We start from the raw sequence: 24,899 nt of genomic DNA on the forward strand, positions 1-24,899 counted from the left end.
ATTAGGAAAAGACAGGTAACGTTTCTACTTTGCAATTATATTTACAGCTCATTCTTAAATCTTCAGATTTTTAATAATTGTCAGCCATCATGATAAAATAAGAATGTGAAATAATTGAGGACACGGTTTGTCTGACATATATAGTTACTAATTGCAAAGCACTGTAAAAACACAAAGTGTCATATTAGGAAAAGGAGCAGGATAGGGAGAGTCTAAGATTGTGTGTTTTGAAGTGAGACTGGGTGTGCCATTGACTACCACTCACTTATTGTGCAATCTTGGGCAAATCTCAACCTCAGCAACCTGCCATGTAAAGTAAGGATAATAATACTTATCTTACAGGGGTACTATGAGAATAAAATGAGACAATGTCTTTTAAAAGCATAGGCAAATGTCTGATATACAGGATGAGATATAAAAAGTAAGCTATTCTTAAAATTAACACCCCATTCTTTATTATTTAGATCCATGTCTCCTTTTCCAAGTATTTTTGAAATTATGGTATTTGTTTTAATCCCTCACAAACAGAAAAACTAAAAGAATATAATTCTCATTACTCTTAGAGAAGCCATTTCTTGGAAGCTAATGAATTCTAAGGACAAAATGTATGTGCTAACAGTAAGCACTAGGTAAGTTGCCCTTGTGATGATACACTGGTGTAATATACAGGGTAGAGACATATAGCCAAAGATAAAGGAATATCTTCCAGAGATGGAGGAGATGAATAAAGAAATATTTTAAATATATGGATTTTATTTCAAAAGAGATGTAGCTAAGATTTTCCTTAAATGGTAAGTTGGGGAGGGGACTATAAAAGGGGGATAAATTCTTTAAGAACATTAAAAAATTAAAATTAAAATTTTTCTAAAGCTTCTCTGATTTTATTGCCAGAAATGATATTGCTAAACTTTGTCATGAAATATAAGAGATGGTTTGTATCTGATTTCTGAAATGACATGAAGTTAATAAAACTTATTGCAGAATTCTTTTCATTCAAATAGACCCAGTGATCTCAATTCCTATAAAGCAACTGAGTCCAAATCTAAACCCAACCTGTAGCTTGATTCAATCCAGTCCTTACCTACAAAAGACCACAGCCCACTAGCTGTTTCCATTCATGCCCCATAATCACTCTTCATAGCCTTCACTTCTCATAAATTCCTGTTGCCAGGCTTCATTGCCGTCTGTCAGCTGATTCTCCAGCATTTCAGTTTCCACACTCTCTAACACTGCTCTACAAAACCTGCTCTCCAGCTTTGACTCTGACGCAATATTGCCCACACCCACTACGACTAACGCACTTGATGGCATGGAAAATCCAACTATATATCCCTCTCCACTAAATGACTACTCAGAATCTACCTCCTCTACGAAATTATTCTCAGTCCAATCTAGGACTGTCCTGAATCTCTTCTTCTGTCCATTTCATGCAAGTAAGAGTATATCTTCATAAACCCAGACATTCCTTTTTCCTCTTAAAAATGTGAATTCGTCGGGACGCCTGGGTGGCTCAGTTGGTTAAGCAGCTGCCTTCGGCTCAGGTCATGATCCCAGCATCCTGGGATCGAGTCCCACATCGGGCTCCTTGCTTGGCAGGGAGCCTGCTTCTCCCTCTGCCTGCCACTCTGTCTGCTTGTGCTCACTCTCGCTCCTCTCTCTCTCTGACAAATAAATAAATAAATAAATCTTTAAAAAAAAAAAAAATTCCAGTTAGTTAACATGCAGAGTAAAATTGGCTTCAGGAATAAAATTTAGAAGAAAAAAAAAATGTGAATTCGTTTTGAATGGGATTCCCAAATAAAAAAAAATCTTTTGTATCTGTGAGAAACCCTGTGGGACTAATGAAGAAACATGTGGTATGCAGTGAATATTAACTGATTTATTCAATTTTATTTTTTTGTTGAAAGTCTTACATTTTATTTTTTAGTAATGATAATAAATAGAAGTAAAGCACATTTTTGGCACCGAGAATTTGACTCTGGAGCCAAACTGTTTAGTTACTAATGCCAGCTCTGTTACTTACACTGTGTTCTCTCTAAATTTCAGCTGTCTCAACTGTTAAATGAGGGTAATAATAGTATCTACATAATAGGGTTATCTTGAGGATTAAATTAAACAATCCAAGTACTTTTAAAAAGGGCATATTACATATCAAGCACTCAATGAATGTTTGTGGTGTTGTTCTTATTACTATTAATTTAACAGAAAAGCATAACCAGTCATTTTTTAAGGTTTGAGTGTGTGTTTGAATGACTCATACAATGAGGGTCACTAACTTGCATAAATGTCAGTTTGGCTTGAATTCAAGTTTGTGCCTTTCCTTCAGAAGTTCTGAAATCATATCTGGAGATCAAAATAAAATAAATAAAAATAAAATATAATAAATATAATACATAATAAAATAAATAAAAACAAAATAAAAATAAATTCTTGTTTCCCATCACACAGCACCTGAAACTATTAGACTTGCCAATACTCTCTTTATTTCTGCCCATAGGCCGAGTGTGAAGTCATCCATCACCTCCAAGGGGTTGAATACAATGGATACTCCAATTCCTGTCCCATTTGACTTCCTTGTGTTAGACACCATCTACCCTCCCCTTCCCTCTTCCTTTGACTTCCAGGCACATGTCCTGCTTATTTTCTTCCTGTATCTTGGGCCCAATACTTCTTAGTCCCTTGTGGTTATCTCTTCCCTTTCTTTAGGATGGTGCTGATGCCCTTGTAACTTCCTTCTCACTCCATACACTTGCCTTCAATTACCCCATTATCTCTCAGGATTTCAACATGTTGATGACTCCACATCCATCTTTACTGCCACTGTCTCAGGCCAGGCCCTTATTGTTTCCAACCTAACTTATGGAAATTGCCTCTTAAATTATCCCCTGGCTGCCATCTTTTCCCCACTTTAAAATTTCTCCTTTACACAACAACCAGAATGACCTTCCTGAAGTATAAATCTGACCTTGTCACCACCAAGCTAAAGCTTTTTAATGGTTTCCTTTACTTTGCTGGATAAGACTTTAAAATCTTAAAACTACCTATCCCTTCTGTACTTTAATGACCACATTAAGAAGGCACTCTACAGGTTTTCGTTGTTGAGATCATGCCAGTTCAAACAAAGCATATCATTCTAAAAGTTTTTCCAGGGCTATACTTTTTATTCAAATCACTTTCCATCAAACATTATTGATTGCAGCCTTAAAATCAGAAGAGGTCATCAACTCCAGTAAATGAATTTTACCAAATCTCCTAAACTGAATTTTTTTTTGAAAGTCAATTATACACAATTACACACACACACACACACACACACAAACACACACACACTACATTGTTGCTCTTTTTCAAAAATACATTATAGAATTCTCATGATGGTGAAAGCATATTGTATAAATATATACACTTAAGTATACTTAAAATCAGTTAGACAAAGGAAACAGGGTAATAATGAAAACTGACTATCCCAAAATTTAACAGCATTGTCCACAAGTTTAGAATTTAGATCCATTATACATTTCAGATCATATCATAGAACTGCTAACCAGCAATATTTGCTAGAAACTGATGAACACTGTTCACACATCTCAGAGACTTCTGTCAATGTGTACGAATGAACAGTGGAGAGGAATGTATAGCAAATCCAAGAGAAATGGCTAAAGAAAGAGGGGATGATGGTGAGACCTGCTGAGTCAGGAGTCGAAGTCTGAATTTTGTCCTGACCATGGCCCTACTTCATACTACTTCATACACACACACACACACACACACACGTACACACGTACACACAAACATCTTAAGACAGCTAATTAGACTTTCAAAATGCTACTTTATTCATCTTTAGAATAAGGTGCTTTAATTACACAAATCTCGAAGGCCCTTGCCAGCTTTGAAATTTGAATATTTAGTTACAGTATCCCCACAGAATAGAACAGCTCTCCTCTAAACTATGCTTTGAGTAAGATAAAATCCATGCTTGCCTCTTAGTCACAGTTTAAAGACCTCTTAGGTGTCCAGACTTAATGAAGCTCCTCAATCTATATCCCTGCAAGTCTCCACCTTCAAGTGTTAAAATCGTTAGCTTCCTCACTGCCCTAACTATGCTGGACATTTTCATATAATGTAGCCTAAGTCATTCTAGGCTTAAAGCAATAAAAAATTTAACAGAGAATTCAACATAACGCAACCCCCTGCTTTCAGGTCCAAGTAATGATACTCTCTTAGTCTTTCAGTGACACACACTAAATACTTCATAAAGAAAGAGCTGGATAAGTGACTAGCATGTGTTTTTAGCTTCAGTTTCTTGCATTAGGGTTATAACAGCTGTATGCAGTAAAATTCAAGGGTAGAGTTAGCTGTATCAGACAATTTAAGATATCTACACCATCATAGCCACAGCAGCTAGACATGTTTTCTGCAGTGGAGATTTAATGTACTAGATAGGATTATAAGTGAATTGGATTGGCTTCACCATTTTGTATCATATTTTGCTTTGTGAAGAGCCGTAGGCTTGAGTCTATATAGTTAGAATTGGGGGCTTAAACATAACCAAAAAAATATAATGAGAATAAAACAAGGCTTTATTCTATAGTGTATCAACTGAAAAGCTATCCCAGCATTAAATAGCTCTGCTGATATGTGGAAATGTCTGCCTTAGACTGTCCTCTTGTAAACTTTCCCTTAGAGAGCAAACCCTTGACGTATAGCTACAATTGTACTCCTGTCAAATATAGGTAGGGTCCTGCAAAGTATATGAAAACAAGAATCCAGTTGCTTACCTGCATTATTAAGCAAAAAAAAGGAGGGGGTGCATGTTCTTCACATAACTCAAGCCAAATTATCCACATCCCCTAAATCAGAAGTCCAAAACTCACAGAGAAAATCCAGCAACCTAATTTCAGTTTGCTTTGATTTGAAGGCTCGTGTTTGTCAGAAGACATATAAGCCTTGGAATGAAGTCAAGAGAAATGTGTGAGGATGTGATATTCAGAAAAAGGTAGACAATTCACCCGGTCAATGTAAGTCTAGGAAGAGTGAGATTCCTCCCACATATCACTGGCCCCACAGCCACCTGGAACTTGAACTCTGAGCATCACTTACCCTATGACGATACAGGAGATGGCAGTTCCCAAGAAGGCATATGTTAAAATAGATCCTAAGTTTTGAAAAAAGTGTCTCTGGGGAGAAAAGAATATTTCATATAATACATCCATATATTTTCTCAGTGTAACAGGAAATAAAAATAAATGTATACACTTTCACAGCCCCTCCCTTCCTTCACTGTTTGGGTAAATTTTGTTTTTGAACCTCAGTTCCTGGCTTTATTCTACAAATAAGGCTGAACCAATTTATACTGCAAAAGACAAAGTTTTCTCAAAGAAATGGGGGAACAAATGGATCCAGAAAAATGACAGGGTAGAGATGAGAGCATGACTGCCAGAACTGGCTGGACCTGAGAGAGTGAGTAAAGAATTGATGTAATGTCCCTGAAGGACTCTGGAATGATTAACAGAAGACATAGATTTTAAGAAATTTTATTGTCCGTGGAACCCCTTTAGTATTTTAAAAAGAGTATTCTAAAATATTTCAGTTGCCCTTTGACTTACTGGATCTCTGACTTATATTTCTTCTGGATGTAATGAAACAAAACTTTACCACCTACAACAATTTATTTTAACAAATCTCACAAAATAATGCCTAATATCGGGGCTAGGGATAAGGAAGGATGACCTGAATTAATTCAGCCTTCTAAGTCTTCTCAGATGCTGGCTTGGGAAAACTCCCTTCCAGTTCTGTAAGTGGGAGCTGAGTAGTTAGAACTGACAGCAAGAGGGAGCCTGGAGTACACAAGAAAATCAGGTCTGTACTGAACAAGCCGCCTGGCTGCTGGAGCTGACAGGTCAAAGGGGTGAGAGCCCCAGAAGTCTGTAGGGTGGGGTGTGGGCAGCAGAAATGCAACAGTACTCCCTCTGCATCTCAAAATTCAGACACACCAGAGCCTCAATCTCTGGTTCAGGAGATGCTAGCACTTAAACTATTAAGGGAATGACTTATCTATGAAAAGTGCGCATTCAAAGAAGTACCTAAATAATGTCAGGCAAGAGCACAGAAGCTACAAAAATGGACTTCCTTTCTATGAACATCAACAGCTGAATATTAGCAAGACATGTCGAGTTTTCACCGATTGATAAACCCCACATCTCTCCAATTAACAGCTAATTCTTTGGTTACAATCATCTAGAATAATATTGTCCAATGGAAATATAACGCTAGCCACATATGTCATTTAAGATTTTTCTAGTAACCATATTAAAAGTAAAGTTTTTTAAAAAACAAAATGATTTTTGATAATGCATGTCTTATTTAACCCAATATATACAAAACATTATCATTTCTACATGGACTCAATATCAAACATAATGGAGATATTTTACATTCTTTTTAAATACTACGTCTATTAAATCCAATGCATATTTTACACTTAACGCACATCTTCATTCAAACTAGCCACATTTCAAGTGCTTAATGGCTGCATGTGGCTAATGATCAGTGTATTAGGTAGAGCAGATTCAGAAGAATTCTAAGTGTGTCAGATAGAAATCTGTATCGCTTAATCTAAGATAATGATATCCTTTTGAATTAAATAAACCCATAAAATAATTGCTTTTTCATTCGTGCTGGTACAATTCTCTACTTACTGATAAAAGAAGAAAATAATCACTGTATATTTACCTTCTTCAGGCTGTATCCTGCATGAAATATAATTGGCGGCAGTAAAACATTGAAGAAGATTTCTGGATCAAATGTCATCTGCCAGAAAAGATTAAAATGCGGTTAGGAAGATGCTCCTTTGGGTCACTAAAAAATGTGATTTAAAAGTGCAGTTACAGTCACTTCTGCTGAGTTTGTAGGAGGTATATTAACATGCTATTAAATTAGCACAGATGAAAATAAAAAAATGCAAACTTAGAAATTCATAAATGCAATAAAACTGTGGAGCAATATTTTAAATGTAAAGCCTATTCATTCTATAGCTAAAAACAATTCAATAAAACCCCTCTGGGCAAAGAGAACTCTTCACATTTGTTTTGGTTAGTTGTCTATTTATCACATTTCAGATGTTTTCGTTCTATTTTTTTCTGGTCCAAGAAATTTTCTGGCAGTGCCCAAACATTTTAGCTTCTGACAAGAATATAGTTAAACTTATCCCATATAAAACATTTTTAAAAATTTGGTTTTAGTTTTCCCTACTTAATCCCATTCAGGAGTTTGAAATATTTTCCAGACTTTGTGGAAAATTTATTTGAAAGTGCAAATGGATTTTTCTAATATTTGTTTATCGGCTTTTACTTAAATGTTAAAGTTGGCCCAAAAAAGTTACTTGGTATGAAATATGGAGATTCTTTTTTTTTAAATTTTTTTTTTACAGATTTTATTTATTTGCTTGACAGACAGAGATCACAAGTAGGCAGAGAGGCAGGCAGAGAGAGAGAGAGAGAGAGAGAGGAGGAAGCAGGCTCCCCGTAGAGCAGAGAGCCCGATGTGGGGCTCAATCCCAGGACCCTGGGATCATGACCTGAGCTGAAGGCAGAGGCTTTAACTCACTGAGCCACCCAGGCACCCCGAAATATGGAGATTCTTAAATCAAATATCCACTATTTATTGGGAAGTCTGAAATAAAACTCTTCTAATCCTTAAAATCTCACTTAGACTCATCCTCTTCCTTCTTTACCCGACTCCCCAAACACATACACAATGTCATTTATTATTCACCACTAGGGCCTTTTTACCATTATAGTACTCATCAAAATGTTTCAGATACATGGTTTCACAACTATAGTATTTAATTTTCCCTCCCTTTTTTGCCTTAATTCTAACTCATCTCAGAAGCTACTCTTCTCTGAAAACCACTTCAATTTTCCCAGTTTCTTCTGTGCTCTTTTAGCACTTTGGACTCTCCTTCTCCCTTTCTGTAACAGCCCCTTTACATTACTCATGAAATACTTGGAAAGGGGTGGGTGCAGGAAGTAGGAGTTACCTAACTCAGCCAGGTCTCTTCTCATAAACTTATCCATTGATGCTACAACTGCTTGTATCAATGAGCATTCAAGTTGATCAACTAGGGCTCATCCATAGGTCTCTGTCCCTGAGTTTCTTCATCTTTAGAATGAAGATAGTAATGTGATATTTAATTCTAAGGTGGTTATAAAAATTAAATCAATTAATATTTGTAAAGCCCTTGCAGCACTGCCTAACATCTAGTAAGCACTTTTAAGTATTTATTAGTAAAGAAAATAAAATATGTTTCAAGTTATACTATTTGAAGAAACTGCCCTATTGTTAGGAACCCTTGAAGGTTACGGCTATGTAAAATTTAGGCAAAGATACTACATTTCCTTCTAAGTTTATTCTTTTTTCTAAGCTTATCTGATATACCATTATTTACCTATTTTTCTGAGGTCTCTTTGAAAGCACACCAATTGCATATTTGAAAGTTTTAGCAAAGAGATATATTTCTGAGTGTTGCAGGAATGAAACAAGGCAGCTGTGATCATCTGGAAGAAAAAAGTACAGTGGCACAAACATTTTGGACAGAAAATCCCTTGCCTCAGCAGTTTTTCTGCAAAAATCAGGTTAATCACTCAACCAGAACATTTCAATAATCAGAATGCCCCATTCCCTGCATGCAGGTTAACTAATGTGCTATTGAATTATATTTTCTGGAGCAGCCAGATGAAACTGGCAGGCTGAGAATGGCATGCAGCATACGAGGATTTATTTGTATATACAAAACAGATTTGTGTTCCTTTCAGACTTGCTATAAGCTTAGGAACTGCTAAATCAGAGTTCTGGGAGTAACTCCAAACCCAGACAATTTCTCAGAAATGGTTGGATCTGCTGCTGTACCAATCTCCAGATGGCGATTCCACATGTCATTTTCCTCAGATTTTGTGTTCAAATCATGGTCTTGGAGGTGGGACTGTTTTTAAGGCCCAAACAATTAAAATTTTTCAATATAGTTTGAGGGGGAAAATCTAAGATGAGAGAAAACGGAAAGCTAAAAATATTTCAGCTAAAAATGTTAATCCTTTAAGATACAGAATTTAGTGGTGCCTGGGTGGCTCAGTTGGTTAGGCAACTACCTTTGGCTGAGGTCATGATCCTAGAGTCCTAGGATCAAGTCCCACATCGGGCTCCCTGCTCAGCAGGGAATCTGCTTTTTCCTCTGACCCTCCCCCATCTCACGCACTCTCTCTCTCAAATGAATAATTTAAAAAAAAAAGGTACAGAACTTAAAGACCAGCCTTGTCCAATAGACGTCCTGTGATGATAGAAATATACTATAATTCTACTATCCAGTATGGTAGCCACTAGGCACATGAGCTAGTAAGCAACTGAATTGCAGGCTAGTACAACCGAGGGTCTGAGTTTTTTATTTTCACATCTCCTGTGTGGTAGCTGGCAAATGCAATTACCCCTATTTTCAACAAACAGGAGAAAAAATGAGTGGCATGCTCAGTATTAATCAATGTGACAGATATTTCACTGAAAATTGAGTCTATATTCATAGGTAAACTAAATGTGTAGTTTCTGAGGAAATAGCAGGCTAACATAACTACTTAGGACAAGATGTAGGAATGTTTAAGAGGAATTGAGACTCCAAAGTAGATTTTATTATTTTGGTAATTCCTGATTCCTTTGGAAAAGTAGAAGTGGTTAATACAATTATGTGTTCAATAATTTTCAATGTTTTTTTCATTAAAAATTTAGTAAGTCTCTTCTTTGCTACAAAGTACTTAAAGATATGTGATAGATACATTGAATTCATGAAGGCTATAACTAAAGAAAGGAAAGATAATGTGCAAGCACATTAAAAGCATGGGGCTAGGCTATAATTCAGAGTTTTTTAGGGCAGACACCATTCTGGGCTTGCTAACCTTGCAGGGAGGCTTGATGTTCAGGCAGCATATGAACTGGGTTTTGAAGGATGAATAGGAGTCTACCCATGGGCCACCATGAAGAACATGATTCTTTGTCTGCCCTGGGGGCAGTGGGCCAATTCACCAAGCCACAGAGGATACTGATAGCTTCTTGGAGTTTCAGTTATACTCAATAGCAAGTGATTTGAAACATTTTAAATATTAAAATAAATGCAGACAAAGAAAAAAAATCTTAAAAACCCTATAGGTGCTTTTACTATAAATAGACTTCAAAGAAAACTTGGCTGGCTCAGGGACGACAGAGTTGGGACATACCTAGAAACAGCTCAAGAGTGTGCGTTTCCTTTCCTCTGCCCTAAGTTATGCTTTTGATAGGAGGTCACACACTTGGGAAACGGTAATAGACAATGTAGAGCTCCTGAGGGATAGAGGAGGAATTTAATGCAGATGGATATTACCTAGACCATGAGCTCTTTCTGACCCTGTGGAGATGGATTTAAACTACACTTACTCAAACATGGAGTAAAGTAGAAGTATTTTATACAAGTAGGATTAAACAATAAAGTGGCCAGTGGGAATATAAATTTGGATAACCTCTTAATAGGATAATTTGGCAATAGGTATCCAAATGTCAAATGTCCATACCATTTGATTCAGCAATAACTCATCTGAGAATTTATCCTACAGATATGCTTGTACATGTATGGAATGACATAAGGACAAGGGAATTCACTGCAGATGAAAGAATTAAAAAAATACTGGAGATGATTAAACCATGAATTGGTTAAATAAATTACATGTAATTCATACAGCTGAATACTATGTAACTTTTAGAAAGTCCAGGGAAACTGTCTATGCATTGAAACGGCTGCTTTCAGGGCACCTGGGTGGCTCAGTAGTTAAGCGGCTGCCTTCAGCTCAGGTCATGAACCAGAGTCCTGGGATTGAGCCCCACATTGGATTCCCTGCTCAGTGAGGAGCCTGCTTCTCCCTCTCCCTCTGCCTGCTGCTCCCCCTACTTGTGCTCTCTCTCTCTTTGTCAAATAAATAAAATATTTAAAAAAAAATAAATAGTTGTTCTCTATAATTTGTTGTCAAGTTAAAAGAGCAAGAATAGCATGTCTAGTGCATACAATAAAGATTGCTATGGGCTCACCATACCGCATTTCATTTTGTCCTTGTCAGACACCTAGACGTCATTTCCTTGTAGTCATATGGAGTCATATGACAGTGATCTAGCCAATTAAATATGGGCAAAAGTAATATAAGTTATTTCCAAGCCTGGTCCCTAAAAACCCCTAAATCTTTCATGCTCTATTCCTTTCTTTATTAGCTCATATAGAGCATCTGGCAGAGGTCTTAGCTCTCTAAGGGACTGCCAGAGCCAGTAGGTTAAAGGAAGTTGGGATGACTAATGGCAACGGAGAAGACTGTAGTTCTCCCCTCACTGGCCCAAAGGCCATACTGCACTGGGACATGAGCAAGAACTAAGCCATTATCATTGAGATTTGGGGGTAGTTTGTTAAGGCATTTTGCCTATTTCAAGATTTGTGCAAAAAACGGGATGCAGAATATTTACATATATATGTAAATATATACATATTTACACATACACACACACACATACACACACATAAACTCTTGGTTGCCTCTAGTGAGGCTAGGAAAGAAAAACTGGTAACAGAAAATAAAGGTAGAAGTTGGAATGTATATTTAGTGAGCAGGTGATTATTTTTGTCTGGTTTCATATCTATAAATACAGAGATGACCACTGTTTAGAGCAGTATATCCCAGAATTTTCCCCATCATGACACAGAACATGATTATATTGGGTCAATGGGGGCAAGCTGCAGGAAAATTAGGGTCCTGGTGAGACTACACAGGGCTGAAAGGATTAAACTTGGGCCTCTGACCACTCTTAGCCCAAGGATGAGGTAATTGATATGTTGTGGCACACCTGTAACCCATCAGTACACCAGCTGAGGCATGCTGTGTAAGATTTAACACTCCTGGCCCTGGTCCCACCTTTCACTCACTCATCCCCAGGAAACAGAGAGTGACTACTCTGATTACTGAGTTGGAAAAAAGGAATTGAGTGCATGCAGCTCAATGCTGTCCTCTCTCCACGTTGGAATCAGCCTGCTTGCTGAGAGTAGATGTCCCTGGCTCCACCAAGACCTAAATTTTATAAGAGCAAAGGCCAGCAGGAAGGCCCTTACACTCCAGCTGAGTCTGCAGCTAGGTGTGTAAGTCTTTCTAGTTCTAGCAGAAGATGAGCAAGCCAATTCACAAACCAATCCTCACTATTTCAACAAGTTTTTGATCTCCATCTTTCTCACTTTTGTACCTATGTCTCAATTAGTTCCAAAACAGATGTAATTAATAGTGAAATGACCTATTTAAGATTCTAACTTACTATTTTGTATCTTTTGAACACTGAGCTATGTGAATGTATTATCTACTCAAAAAATAAAGTCTTTTATTTATTTTTTTTTAGGAAGATGTCTTGAGTAGATTAATTTGGAGGGGCCTCAAGATTGGCCTGAATGAAGTGAAACCACTGTCAAGTTGCAGTTACCAAAATGAGTCAAGATAATGACCAAGTGAATTCAGGTGGCCATGACAGAATGGAAAGAAAGAAACAAGCCCAAGAGATATTAATCCATTCAACAAGTATTTACTTAGAATAAACCAGGCATGTGGCAAAGAGGATTAGCTGGGCTTGCAGGTAAAATAGAGCACAAAAAAAGAAAAACTCCAAAAGGGATCAATGTTTTTGCCACCTGGATGAATTACTGTGAGAATGTGGTTGGGGAAAAGCTGATGGTGGCAGAGATTAAGAGAGGTCAGAAAAGCTGAACGCTAATTGACACCGTTGCTCATTGAGTCCAAGATGTCTGAGACACTCGAAAATCCATGCTTGGAGGAAAGGGCAAGGCCAAGGAGAAATGATCCAGAATCATCAGCATAGAGGAAATGATTTGACAAGTTTAGTTGAGATCTCTGAAAGAGTGAGCACCATAGAGAAGACAAGAGGACCAAGGACAGAATCCTGGAATTGGGAAGAAGGACACTACCAGGGAGGGAGACAAGGAAGAAATAATCAGAGAATGGGAAAGAATGATGCTCAGAGCCATAGAAAGCCAGGAAGAAGTGTGGTGTAAGGAGGTGCTACTCCCTAACACAGGGCTGCCAGATTTAGCCAATAAAAATACAGGATGCCCAGTTAGATTGGAACTTCAGATAAATAATTCTTTTTCAGAATAATTATTTAGTACTACATCTGGGACATACACTTCTCATTTATTAATTATTTATCTGAAACTCACAAAGTAGAGTGAGAGACAAGAATGAGAAACCCCAAAAGGAACCTGTGTTTAGCAGCTGGCTAACTGAGGGAACAGCAAAGGAGCAGCCGACTCTCCCTATCCAACTCTGATGTCCATGGCTACAAAATGGAGTTTGAGAACTGAGAAGAAATACTTTGGGTTTCTTAATTAGGAAGTGGTTGCTGATCCTTCCCAATTGATTTTCAACCAGAAGTGGGTACAGAGAGTTGAGGAAAAAGTGAGTGATGCGAAAATGAAAACAGTGGGTTCTTGACCCCTCGTTTGGGAGGTTTGGTGGCAAGGTCCTTTGAGAACCTGATAAACATCTGTAGCTGAGATAGAGAAATAGGAAACAAAGAGACAAAGGCCACAAGAAGAGGAGGCAGGAGAGGAGATCAAAACATAGAATGATAAGGGCACACATTTAGGGAAGTAAGAAGTGACATGAGCAGCAAAAAGATAATTCATGTTTTCTTAAAAATGGGGAGAATCCTACTTTAAAAAAAAAAAGATTTTATTCATTTATTTGACAGACAGTGATCACAAGTAGGCAGAGAGAGAGAGAGAGGGAAGCAGGCTCCCTGCTGAGCTGAGAGCCCGATGCGGGACTCGATCCTAGGACTCTGGGATCATGACCTGAGCCGAAGGCAGAGGCTTTAACCCACTGAGCCACCCAGGTGCCCCAAAATCCTACTCTTAACATTCAAATCTGTTGAACAGACACATTAGGAAATAATTATTCACAATAAAAAGCATTCTTCCGTTCCTCCAGATGTTTCCTACAGAGCCCTTGTCTGTGGCAAGCACTCATCAGAGAAACATGCTTTACCTCATTAGGCTGATGTTTAAGAATACCACAGACACTACAGGCTGTCAGAGGGAGAAGCTGCCTTAGAGGTCACCTGACCTTGGGATCTGAAATCTCTGCCAATGTCTGGGTTGCATGGAAGAGGGAGAGTGATGGAAAGTGGGAGCAACTGCTCTGGTGCCTGCCCTGGATCTGTCCTCCCGTTTCTGCCTGAGCAGTTTTGATTTTACAGATTGTGAAGAAGTGTCAGATTTTCTTTGAATGAAGGGCTCCTCTACTAAAAAATGTTTGAAGCTCTGACCTAATATTATCCCCCAGAAAGTTCAAGGAACATGTGGAAGGTCAATGAGCCTCTCAGAGGCAGCACTGAGCTTAAAAATCCTAAAGCACAGTTATTTCTCTTTTATGACATTTATGTTCTTAATTTTGTTCAAATATCTTAAATGATATCTCAGAGTGAAAGTCCTTCCCTCCACTCCTCCCTCAAAGCCAGCAATACCCTTAAGTTAGAAAGTGTTTTTTCTTTCCATGACTATGTTCTTGTACTTCACATATATGCACCCATAAGCAATAACTGATATTATTTTTAGTATTCAATATTACATATAATCAGTATTTTTTTAAATTCTACAGAAACTTAAAAAAACATATAAATACCGTATTGCATTTGGTATATTTTAAAGGTTTACATAAATTTAATCACAAATATATTTTTGCATTCTGTTTCTTACATTCAACATTATTTTTAAAGATTTATCTATATTAATACATGTGGATTTTGCCCATTCATTTAGACTGCTGTATAGTGTTCTATTGTATAAATATACCACCATTATTTTTTCCCTTCTCTAGGGAAATTAGGGAATTAGGGAATTAGGACAATCAGTTTATTTCTTATTTTTTGCTATTATTAAAAGTAATGCAATAGATATTTTTGTACTTAAGTGCATACATGTGAAAGATTCTTTACAAGAGGAAAATACCTAGAGGTGGGCTGGATGATAAGGTGTATGAATATTCAACTTTAATACGTATTAGCAAATACTTTAAAGTGGTTACACAAATTTAAATTCCTACATAAGAGTATAAAAGTATTTCCCCATGTTCCAGCGAACGCTTAGTATTGACAAATTTCTAATTTTTGCTAGTTGGACAAGTACGAGTTGTTATCACAACTTTTATTTCCCTTTATGAAATGAGCATATCCCTAATGAAATGAACATATTTTCCTTGTTAATTGATCTTCTGTGATATTTCTTTAGTGAATTTTTTGGGGTCATATCTTTTATACAGTATGACTTTTTCATACTAATTAGTTCATCATAAAATCTTATTACTATCATGGTTTGGTTATCTATATTTCAAATATATTCTATTCTGTCATCCCTTAAACTTTTCACTTGTGTTTTAATACTGTTTTCAGTCTTTTTCGTGTAGAAATTCTTTTTATTTTAATGTAGTGAAGTTTATTCCATTTTTACCTGTGATTTTCACTTTTGGTAACTTCTTTTAAAAAAAAAATCATTCCCTGTCTTAATGTTATAAATATATTTTCTCCTCCTAAAGTTTCATAATTGGCTGTTTATAATCGAATCTTTAATCCAATCTCACGTTTACTCATTATATGACGTGAAATAGTAATCAAATTTTTTCTCCCAAATGGATAGCCAATTTACCCAAAAGTATGCATAGGTATTTGGTAGTTCATCCTTTTCACACTGATTTCAGTTGGGTCTCCTCTCCAGTGCTTTTTCAAAGATCCATAAGACATACATTCTAATAAATATTTGATAACTATTACCCAATAGTCTATTTAATAATTCAACTATAAGAACAGCTTTATACACATAGGTATTCACTGAAGTGTTATTTACAACAGTGAAAATTTAGAAAAAACTCAAGCACATTTACATCCATCACCCTGAATTTTTAAAACCCTGAGGAAAGGGTTAGTTTACAGTAATAAGTAAAGTTACAAAGCTTAAGAGATCATCTGATTTAAGCCACATAGAAAAAAATATACATAAAAAGACTAAATAGAAATTTATTTAATTTATAGTAGTTGCATAATGTTATAGGATTATTGGAATTCTTCCTTAAAGAAAAAAAAAAAAAAAACACCTTTCCAGTCCTTCCCAAATGAACATCTTGTAAAGTCATCATTTAGAATCATGAACATTTGAAATAGAATAGAACCTTTATAAAGATTAAGGGATAATAAAAGGTGATAAACAATATGTAAGGGAAAGTTAAAAAATGAGGACCCAGATTTTTATGATTTTTCAGTGGGATAAAATACCTAAAAGTCCTGAAACAGAATCAGGGAAGTAAACAGTAAGTGTTCCTTAAATAGTTAAGTCATGTCTTGTCCAATTTATTGAGTTGTTTTCATTCTTTTCCAATATTACTGAAGAGCTGTGAATACTCCCCCCCCATTAGAATACCTAGTATTATGAATGCTAATATTAAAAATTGTGGACCACTGAAATATAAGCATTTTTGCATTGCAATTTGTAGAAGCAGAACTGAATTACAGAGAAATGGCAAAAGGAGAACTTTAAGTAGAAGAGAAAATTTTAATAATCATAAGTTATCATTGAGAAATTATGAGAATATTACACCATAAAACTTGGGTTCACTTTTGAGTAAGAGAAATTCAAGAAGTTAGAAATACACTATGAACATCACACATGCAAAAATGACAGATATAAACACTGGCATTTATTGGAGGTAGGTAGTGTTTAGAACTCCAGGCAAAATTAGGTAGAGAATTGAGAACAAAACATTTTTATAATTAAATATTTAACTTGGCCATAGGGAGTTTTGAAAAGAACATTTAACTATGAGTCAGGAGACCTGGTCCTAAAACCAGTTCTGTTATAGATCAATCTTGATCAAGTCACATAAGCTTTCAGAACCTCAGTTTCCTACTCTGAAGCATGGGGGATAATACCTGTTCACCTCATGGAATAACAGGGAGGTTGAAATGAGCAATGCAGGGGCACTCGGTGGCTCATTTTGTTAAGTCACCGACTCTTGGTTTCAGCTCAGGTCATGATCTTAGGTCATGGGATTGAGCCTTGTGTAGGGCTCTACCCTTAGCAGGGAGTCTACTTAAGATTCTGTTTCTCCCTCTCCTTCTCCCATCTTTTTGTGCACACACTCGTCTCAAATAAAATAATTTAAAAAAAATAAAAGAAATGGACAGTGTAATAAGAAAAGTCTTTGTAAATAACAAACTACCTTGGTAGCGGGAATGCATAGTCATTATAATTTAGGGAGGGCCAAGTTCAGAATCTGTCTTCCTCACTTATAGACTGGTACAGTTACCACTTGTCAATTAATCATAATAGGTAATAATAAAAATAACAACTGATATTTCCATAAAGCTGTTACAATTTGAAAAGGTGCCTTCATATATAGGTTCTCATTTTTTTTTCTTCACAACAACCCTCTGAAGTAAGTATTCTGAACACCCATTTTTAAGAAGTAAAACCAAGGTTCACAGAGCTAAGTGCCTTACCCAAAATCACATACCTTTTAAGTAGCAAGATTTAGACTTAAACCTTACTTTCCACTTATGAGTCCATTACTTTATTGATAACAATGCTAACAAAATTAATAGGTAATATAATTTGAACACTTACTATGAGTCAGGCACTATTCTTTTTTTTTTTTTAATTGAAGTATAGTCGATAAACAATGTGACATTAGTTTCAGGTACACAACCAAGTGATTGGACAACTCTATATAATATGATATGCTCACAAGTGTAGCTACCTTCTGTCACCATACACCACTACTATAATTTCATTGACTATATTCCTTATGTTGTACCTTTCAACCCCATGACTTATTCATTCTATAACTGGAAACCTGCACCTTCCACTCCCTTTCACCCATTTTGCCCATCCTCCTAACCACCTTCCCTCCAGCAACCATCACTTTGTTCACTGTATTTATGGATCTGTTTCCATTTGTTTGTTCATTTGCTTTGTTTTTTAGATTCCACATAAAAGTGGAATGGGGTATTTGTCTCTTTCTGACTTATTTCACTTAGCATAACATCCTCTAGGTGCATTCATATTGTCATGAATGGCAAGATCTCACTCTTTTTAATGGCTGAGTAATATTCCATTCTCTCTCACTAGATATCACATCTTTTTCAATCATTCTTCTATCAATGAACACTTAGGTTGCTTCCATATCTTGACGGTTGTAAATAATGCTGCAGTGAATACAGGGATGCACATATCTTTTTGAGTTAGTGTTTTTGTTTTCTTTGGGTAAATGCCCAGTAATGGAATTACTGGATTATATGGTATTTCTGTTTTCAATTTTTTGAGGAATCTTCAAACCATTTTCCACAGTGGTTGCACCAATTTATATTCTCACCAACAATGCATGAGGGTTCCTTTTTCTCCATATCCTTGCCAATACTTGCTATTTCTTGTCTTTTTGATTCTAGCCATTCTGGCAAGTATAAGGTGATATCTCCTGGTGGTTTTGATTTGCATTGCCCTGATGATTGGTGATGTTGAGCATCTTTTCGTGCATTTGTTGAACATTTGTATGCTTTCTTTGGAAAAATGTCTATTAGGTCTGCTGCCCAATTGTTAATGGGATTATTTGAAATGGGTTTTGGGGGGTGTTTTTTTTGGTGGTTTTTGTTTTGTTTTGTTTTGGTTTGGTTTGGTTGTGGTTTTGGTGTTGAGCTGTGTAAATTCTTTATATATTTTGGATATGAACCACTTATCAGATATCATTTGCAAATATCTTCTTCAGTTCAGTAGGTTGTTTTTTCATTTTGTAGATGTACAAAGATGTGCAAAAGCTTCTTATTTTGGTGTAAGTCCCTAAAGAGACATATCTAGAAAAATGCTGCTAAGGCCAATATCAAAGAGATTACTGCCTACATTTTCTTCTGGTTTTATGGTTGAGGTCTCATACTTACGTCTTTAATCCATTTTGAGTTTATTTTGTATATAGTGTAAGAAAGTGGTCTAATTTTGTTCTTTTGCAGGTATCTGGCCAGTTTTCCCAGCACAATTTACTAAAGAGAATGTCTTCCTCATTGCATATTCTTGCATACTTTGTCATAGATTAATTGACCATGTAAATGCAGATTTATTTATGGACTTTCTATTCTGTTCTATAGATCTATGTGTCTATTTTTGTACCAGTACCACATTATTTCAATTGTTATAGCCTCGTAGTTTACCTTGAAATCTGGAATTGTAATACCTCCAGCTCAGTTCTTCCTTCTGAAGACTGCTTTGACTATTCAGGATCTTTATTGGTTCTATACAGATTTTAGAATTATTTGTTCTAGTTCTGTGAAAATGCTATTGGCATTTTGATAGGAATTGCACTGAATCTGTACATTGCTTTGGGTACTATGGTCATTGTAACAGTATTGATTCAGCCAATCCATGAGCATAGTATGTCTTTCCATTTGTTTGCATCATCTTCAATTTCTTTCATCAGTGTTCTATAGTTTTCAGAGTACAGGTCTTTCACCTACTTGGTTAAGTTTATTCCTAGGTAATGTATTCTTTTTGGTGCAGTTATAAATGGGATTTTTCTTCATTTCTCTTTCTGCTACTTCATTTTTAGTGTATAGAAATGTAACAGATTTCTGCATATTAATTTTGTAACTTGCAAATTTACTGAATTCATTTATTACTTCTAATAGTTTTCTGGTAGAGTCTTTAGAGTTTTCTATGTATAGTATCATGTCATCTGCACATAGTGATGATTTTACTTCTTCCTTACCTATTTGGATGCTTTTTATTATTTTTTTTTTCCTTGTCTGACTGTTGGGGCTAAGACTTCCAGTACTATATTGAGTATAAGTAACAAGAGTAGACATCAATGTCTTTTTCCTGATCTTAGAGGAAAAGTTCCCCATTTTTCATCATTAAGTATGATGTTAGCTGTGGGTCTGTCATATATGCCCTGTATTGTGTTGAAGTATGTTCCCTCTAATCCCATTTTGTTGAGAGTTTTTATGATGAATCAATGCTGTACTTTGTCAAATACTTTTTCTGCATCTATTGAAATGATCATATGATTTTTATTCTTCATCGTTTTAATGTGGTGTATCACATTGATTGATTTATAAATATTAAACCATCTGTGCATCCTCAAAATAAACCCCCCTTGTTGAATGCAGTTTGCTAATATTTTGTTGAGGATTTTTCATCTCTGTTCATTAGGGATATTGGCCTATAGTTTTCTTTTCTTTTCTTTCTTTTTATTTATTATTATTATTTTTAGCATCTTCAGCCAGGCACTATTCTAAGTGCTTTACATGTACTTTCTAATTTGAAACTCACAATGACCCTACAGAGTAGTTAGGATTATCCCATTTTATAAATAGGTAAATTGAAGCATAGGGACATTAATTATTTCACCCAAAATTGCACACTGGCAAGTGGCATCTGAACCAAGTAATATGGCTCCAGGAACTACCCTGTTAACTACAATATTCCCTCTACCATTCTCCTGGGCTCAGGTTATCCACTCCACTGCTGGATATGTCCTTATTAGCTGCAAATACATAAAGCCTACCTAGGTTTTCCAGATTGTTGCCATGGCACCTAGTTGTCAATGGTTAGAGTATCCTATGTTTCTGCATAAGGTTCTTAACACATAAACTTACCCCAATTACCTTTGTGACTCTTTACTAAGATAGCCATTCATCCTGGTTTCATCAGAACAGTTCCAGGTAATGCCTGTTGTCCTGGCTTAATTATCCATCATCTCCTGCTTGCCTTCATAGTCAAAAGTTTTAGTTTGAAAGACAAATAATGTGGTTTCCTATTCCTGATGCCCAGATTATTGGCCTTTTAAAAAACTACACATAACTTGGATTGGCTGCTTGTGGTACTGCTCTTCATTGTGTTGGCTGTCTATTTCCCTCACTACCTGCGGCACTGATGTGACAGTGAAACTCCATTTTAAGACTGACTTGATATCAGCAGGAGAAGGAAAAATAACAAGTAAGTGTGAGAGAGGCCTGGTATCCCATCTCAAGTATTCATTCCTAAATACCTAGGTAAGAATTGCAAAAGGAAAATATCCAACAGAGTTGAAAATTTATGTGATTTTTCCCCCACTCTGGAATTGATCCTAGTCTTGGCCAATCTTTATTTATAGGCAGAAGAAACTATGCCTTTTAATCCTCAAAATATACAGGAGCATTGGTCTCACAGAGTTTTCCTTTTTGCCTTACAATTTTTCTCAGTTTGCATAATCTTTACAGGCCTTAGCTCTGAAATGTGTGTGCAGCTTCCCCATCACAAGACTTCACCAGGGAGCAACTGGCCTAGGGAAGGAGGACAGGGAAGGTTGAATCAGCAAGGACCATAGTCATAATAGACATGCTTGAGAAGGTATTGTAGCGGGGGCGGAGGGGAGGTGCTGAAATCAGCAAAAAGTAGATGCCAAACAGCTTGATTTAAAATTAAAATGATGTGTTTTCAAATGGTGCGTTCACCTTAAAAATGGGCATAAAAAACAGCACTAAACTTCCCCCATCATTGCCCACCTCAAACTTCACCCCAAAGAGGAAATCCATGCCTATCAAGGGCAGTTTTTCAGGAAGCAGAGTAATATTTACAGCATGCCTAACACAAAACATAACATTTTCTCATTTATTTTGAAAAGAAACCCTCTAAAGTGGGTATCACTAATCCCTGTTTTATAGATTTTATAGATAAACAAAACTATAAGAAGTTGACTTGTCCAAGGTCTCAGTGCTGGAAGTGGCAGAGCTAGGATTCAGCCTGTTTAGCTGCAAAACCACAATGGACTAAATATTCGTGTCTCCTCAAAATTCTTATGTTGAAATTCAACCCCCAAGTTGTTAGTGTAAGGAGGTGGAACCTTCAGTAGGTGATTAGATCATGAGGGTAGAAACCTTGTGAATGGAAATAATGTCCTTACAAAAGAAATGCAAGAGAGTTCTCTGTTTCCACCATGTAAGAACACAGTGAGAAGACAGCCATCTATGAGCCAAGAAGCTTGCCCTCACCAGACATAGAATCTGCTGGTGTCTTAATCTTAGACTTTCCAGCCTTTGGAACTGTGAGAAGACATGTTTGTTGTTTAAATCACCCAGGCTACGGCATTTTTGACCAAACAGACTAAGACAAAAATCTTATGAACTTCCTTATATCACATTGAAGGCAGTTAGAGGATAAGCTGACAATATAAAGCCCAAATAGTAGAATTTTAAGACAACCATCTTATGGGAAAGGACTTTTTGGTGAAGTGAAAAATGAGGTGTTTGGATATTTCTAGTTCTCCTAAAAATGGAGTTATATAGGAATATATTCAGTGGTATGCTGGTAAACCATCTCTGTGGAGGGGGGGAAAAAGCTCACAAGCCCTGACTTGACAATTTCTGTGGTGTAAATAAATATTTCTACCATGGTCCACTTTAACCTACTAATGTTTTAACAACTGGCTTATAAAATATCTGAATATTTAATAAATATAAGCTCTCAAAGTCTAGGACAAGTCTACTCTAGAACTCCACTATCTCGTTTTATTGAGATATGTTAACTATATGTTAACTCATTCTTTGGGTATTGCACAAAATCTATATAAAGTTCCCAGTCTATGGGAAGTATAGGAGACTAGAATATGTACCTCCCTACCTGCAATTAAAAAAAAAAAACATTAAAAAAAACTTTTTTGGCTTAAGGATCATTTTGAGAAGCAGGAGAAACTCTGAAGACAGACCAGAAGATACCACTTTGTAAGGAAAATCTGCATTAAGGAAAACTCCATTTGTAAGGTTATCTCCTTCTCAGTGCCAAAAATAAAAGTATGACCCTAATTCATAAGAAACTTATCAATGGGGAAGGTATAGACTTAAATCTGCATAACAACCTTATTCTTGTTTATAGTAATTTTCCTGGTCACCTTCCTAAAACTGGTCTTTCCCACACCCTTATTTCTTTGTTTTAGCTGAAAATGGTATATAAGCCTGAATTCTAAGCCATCTTTTGACTAGGGTCCCTAGTCAAGAATACAGATAGGTAGAAAAAAAGATGTTTTTTTCCTCCCCTACAGGTATCAGTGTGTTGGCTACTAGGAGTTTTCCTTCAGTGATGGCCTTGTGGCTCCTGCTGCTAAGAGTGCTCTCTGCCCCTTCAGGGATTGTCAGCACTGCAAAAAGCCACCACAACCAAGGTCAGCCCTTTTTCAGAGTAGCCCACATCCAAAGACAGAATGATTTGGTATTTTAGAGGCCAGGCCATCTCAGTCCAACTGGGCATAAGGCTGAAGAGCCGTTATAACTCCAGAGCTTCCCAATGGGTTAGCCAAAATTGTTGGGCTTGCATCATGGCTTAACTTCTCCCTTGGCCCACTCAGCCTTCTTTCCTCTTCCATTCATAAGGTGTTGATCTCAAGTACACTTAACCATTCCATTCACTGAACTCCACCTAAGAGTCTACTCTTTTGGGCATCCAGTATACAACAGTCAGAAATAAAAGTGAAGAGCACCTAAACTTGCAGGACATTTTTGCTCCACACACCCAAACTTGAGGCAGAACTCTGTAAATCAGACAGTGTTCATCTAGTCTTACAATCAGAAATGGCTGAAAGGAGCATCTGAGAGACCCCTAACTCATCATAGGCTTAAATAGCAACAGGAGAGAATTCATTTAAATGCACAGCTTCCTTAGGGTTCCCACCCTTCTTAATGGTTTCCACCCCTCCTGTGTTGATGGATGTGGATCGTGGCTTCAGACTATAAGTTGCTAATGAGCAGCTTCTTACTGACCTTAGGGAAAAAGCAGGAAATACAGTGGGAGGGAACCTTATATAACTACTCACTGGAAGCCAGCAATGAAAGTATGCAACCTTACCACAGTTTAATGTTTTAAAAGGAAAAAAGCAAAGGGAGAAAGAATTGAAAGATCCGTTTTATCTACTCAGACTAAAAGATTGATGGGAAATCTCTCTTTCTCCCTCCCTCCTGTTTGTTTTTCCTGAGTCCAGCCTCCTTTTCTCTCTCTCCCTCCATCCCAGTTGGATTATTTGGTGGTGAGACTTGTAGCGATTTAATCTTCTGAGTAGCAAGCAACCAATCACAGAGCCCTGGTTCTTCACTCTGAGAGGAAATCTGTGATAGACATCTGGGTGTAAGATGGCCAGCCAGTAAGACAGTTCAGAGTAGCAGTGAGAAGTAGCAACTGACAAGAGGGGAATGATACTTCATTATACCATCCATTTACTTACCAAGATCCACAAAGCATTTACTATGTGCCAGTCATCCTGAGTTGAGCTGGAGATAAAATACAACAATAGACAGACCTTGTCCCTGCCCTCCTGGAGTTTATAGTCTAGTGAGGAGATAGATATCAATGCAAACATTACAGATATAAATATTAACTTATAACTCAGCTATGATATTAATGAGAGAACAATAGGTGGAACTATGAAACAAAAGAACTGGATACTGGTGTATAACAGCATGGAGTCAATTGGGGTTAGGACTAGTATTTCCACAAAGCTAATCAATCCTTAAAAACACCCTTATCCCAGGCCAAGAGTCCATGTATATACTGGCACTGCTGAGACTCAGAATATGGTATTTAGCATTTCAGAAAACAGCAGAATTTTTAAAGAAAGTTATCTAATCTAAAACAGTTAAAATAAAAATAAAATTTTTTAACAAAATATGACCCGCTCTATTGGTCTCTAAGTTGAGGTGTGCATATGCTAGGGAGTGAACAAGATGATCCACTTGGGTGTGCAAAAAACTTTTCCTATTTCATTTTTATCTCACCCTTACTAAAATTC

The 24,899-nt window shown here is 36.7% G+C and overlaps 1 protein-coding gene across 2 annotated transcripts in view; it reads right to left on the reverse strand.

Annotated features, from left to right (window-relative positions):
• The window catches only part of SLC9A9 (solute carrier family 9 member A9), a 542,979-nt gene that overhangs the window by 493,302 nt on the left and 24,778 nt on the right, over positions 1-24,899 (reverse strand). For both annotated transcript variants that reach the window (XM_080822667.1, XM_080822668.1), the window contains exons 3-4: positions 6,733-6,810; positions 5,101-5,177 (exon numbers count right to left, since the gene is read on the reverse strand). In XM_080822667.1, coding sequence (XP_080678793.1) covers positions 5,101-5,177; positions 6,733-6,810 — 155 coding nt within the window. The remainder of the gene's footprint in view (positions 1-5,100; positions 5,178-6,732; positions 6,811-24,899) is intronic.

This window comes from Martes martes, assembly GCF_963455335.1.
Source record: "Martes martes genome assembly, chromosome: 1".
Classification (NCBI taxonomy): domain Eukaryota; kingdom Metazoa; phylum Chordata; class Mammalia; order Carnivora; family Mustelidae; genus Martes; species Martes martes.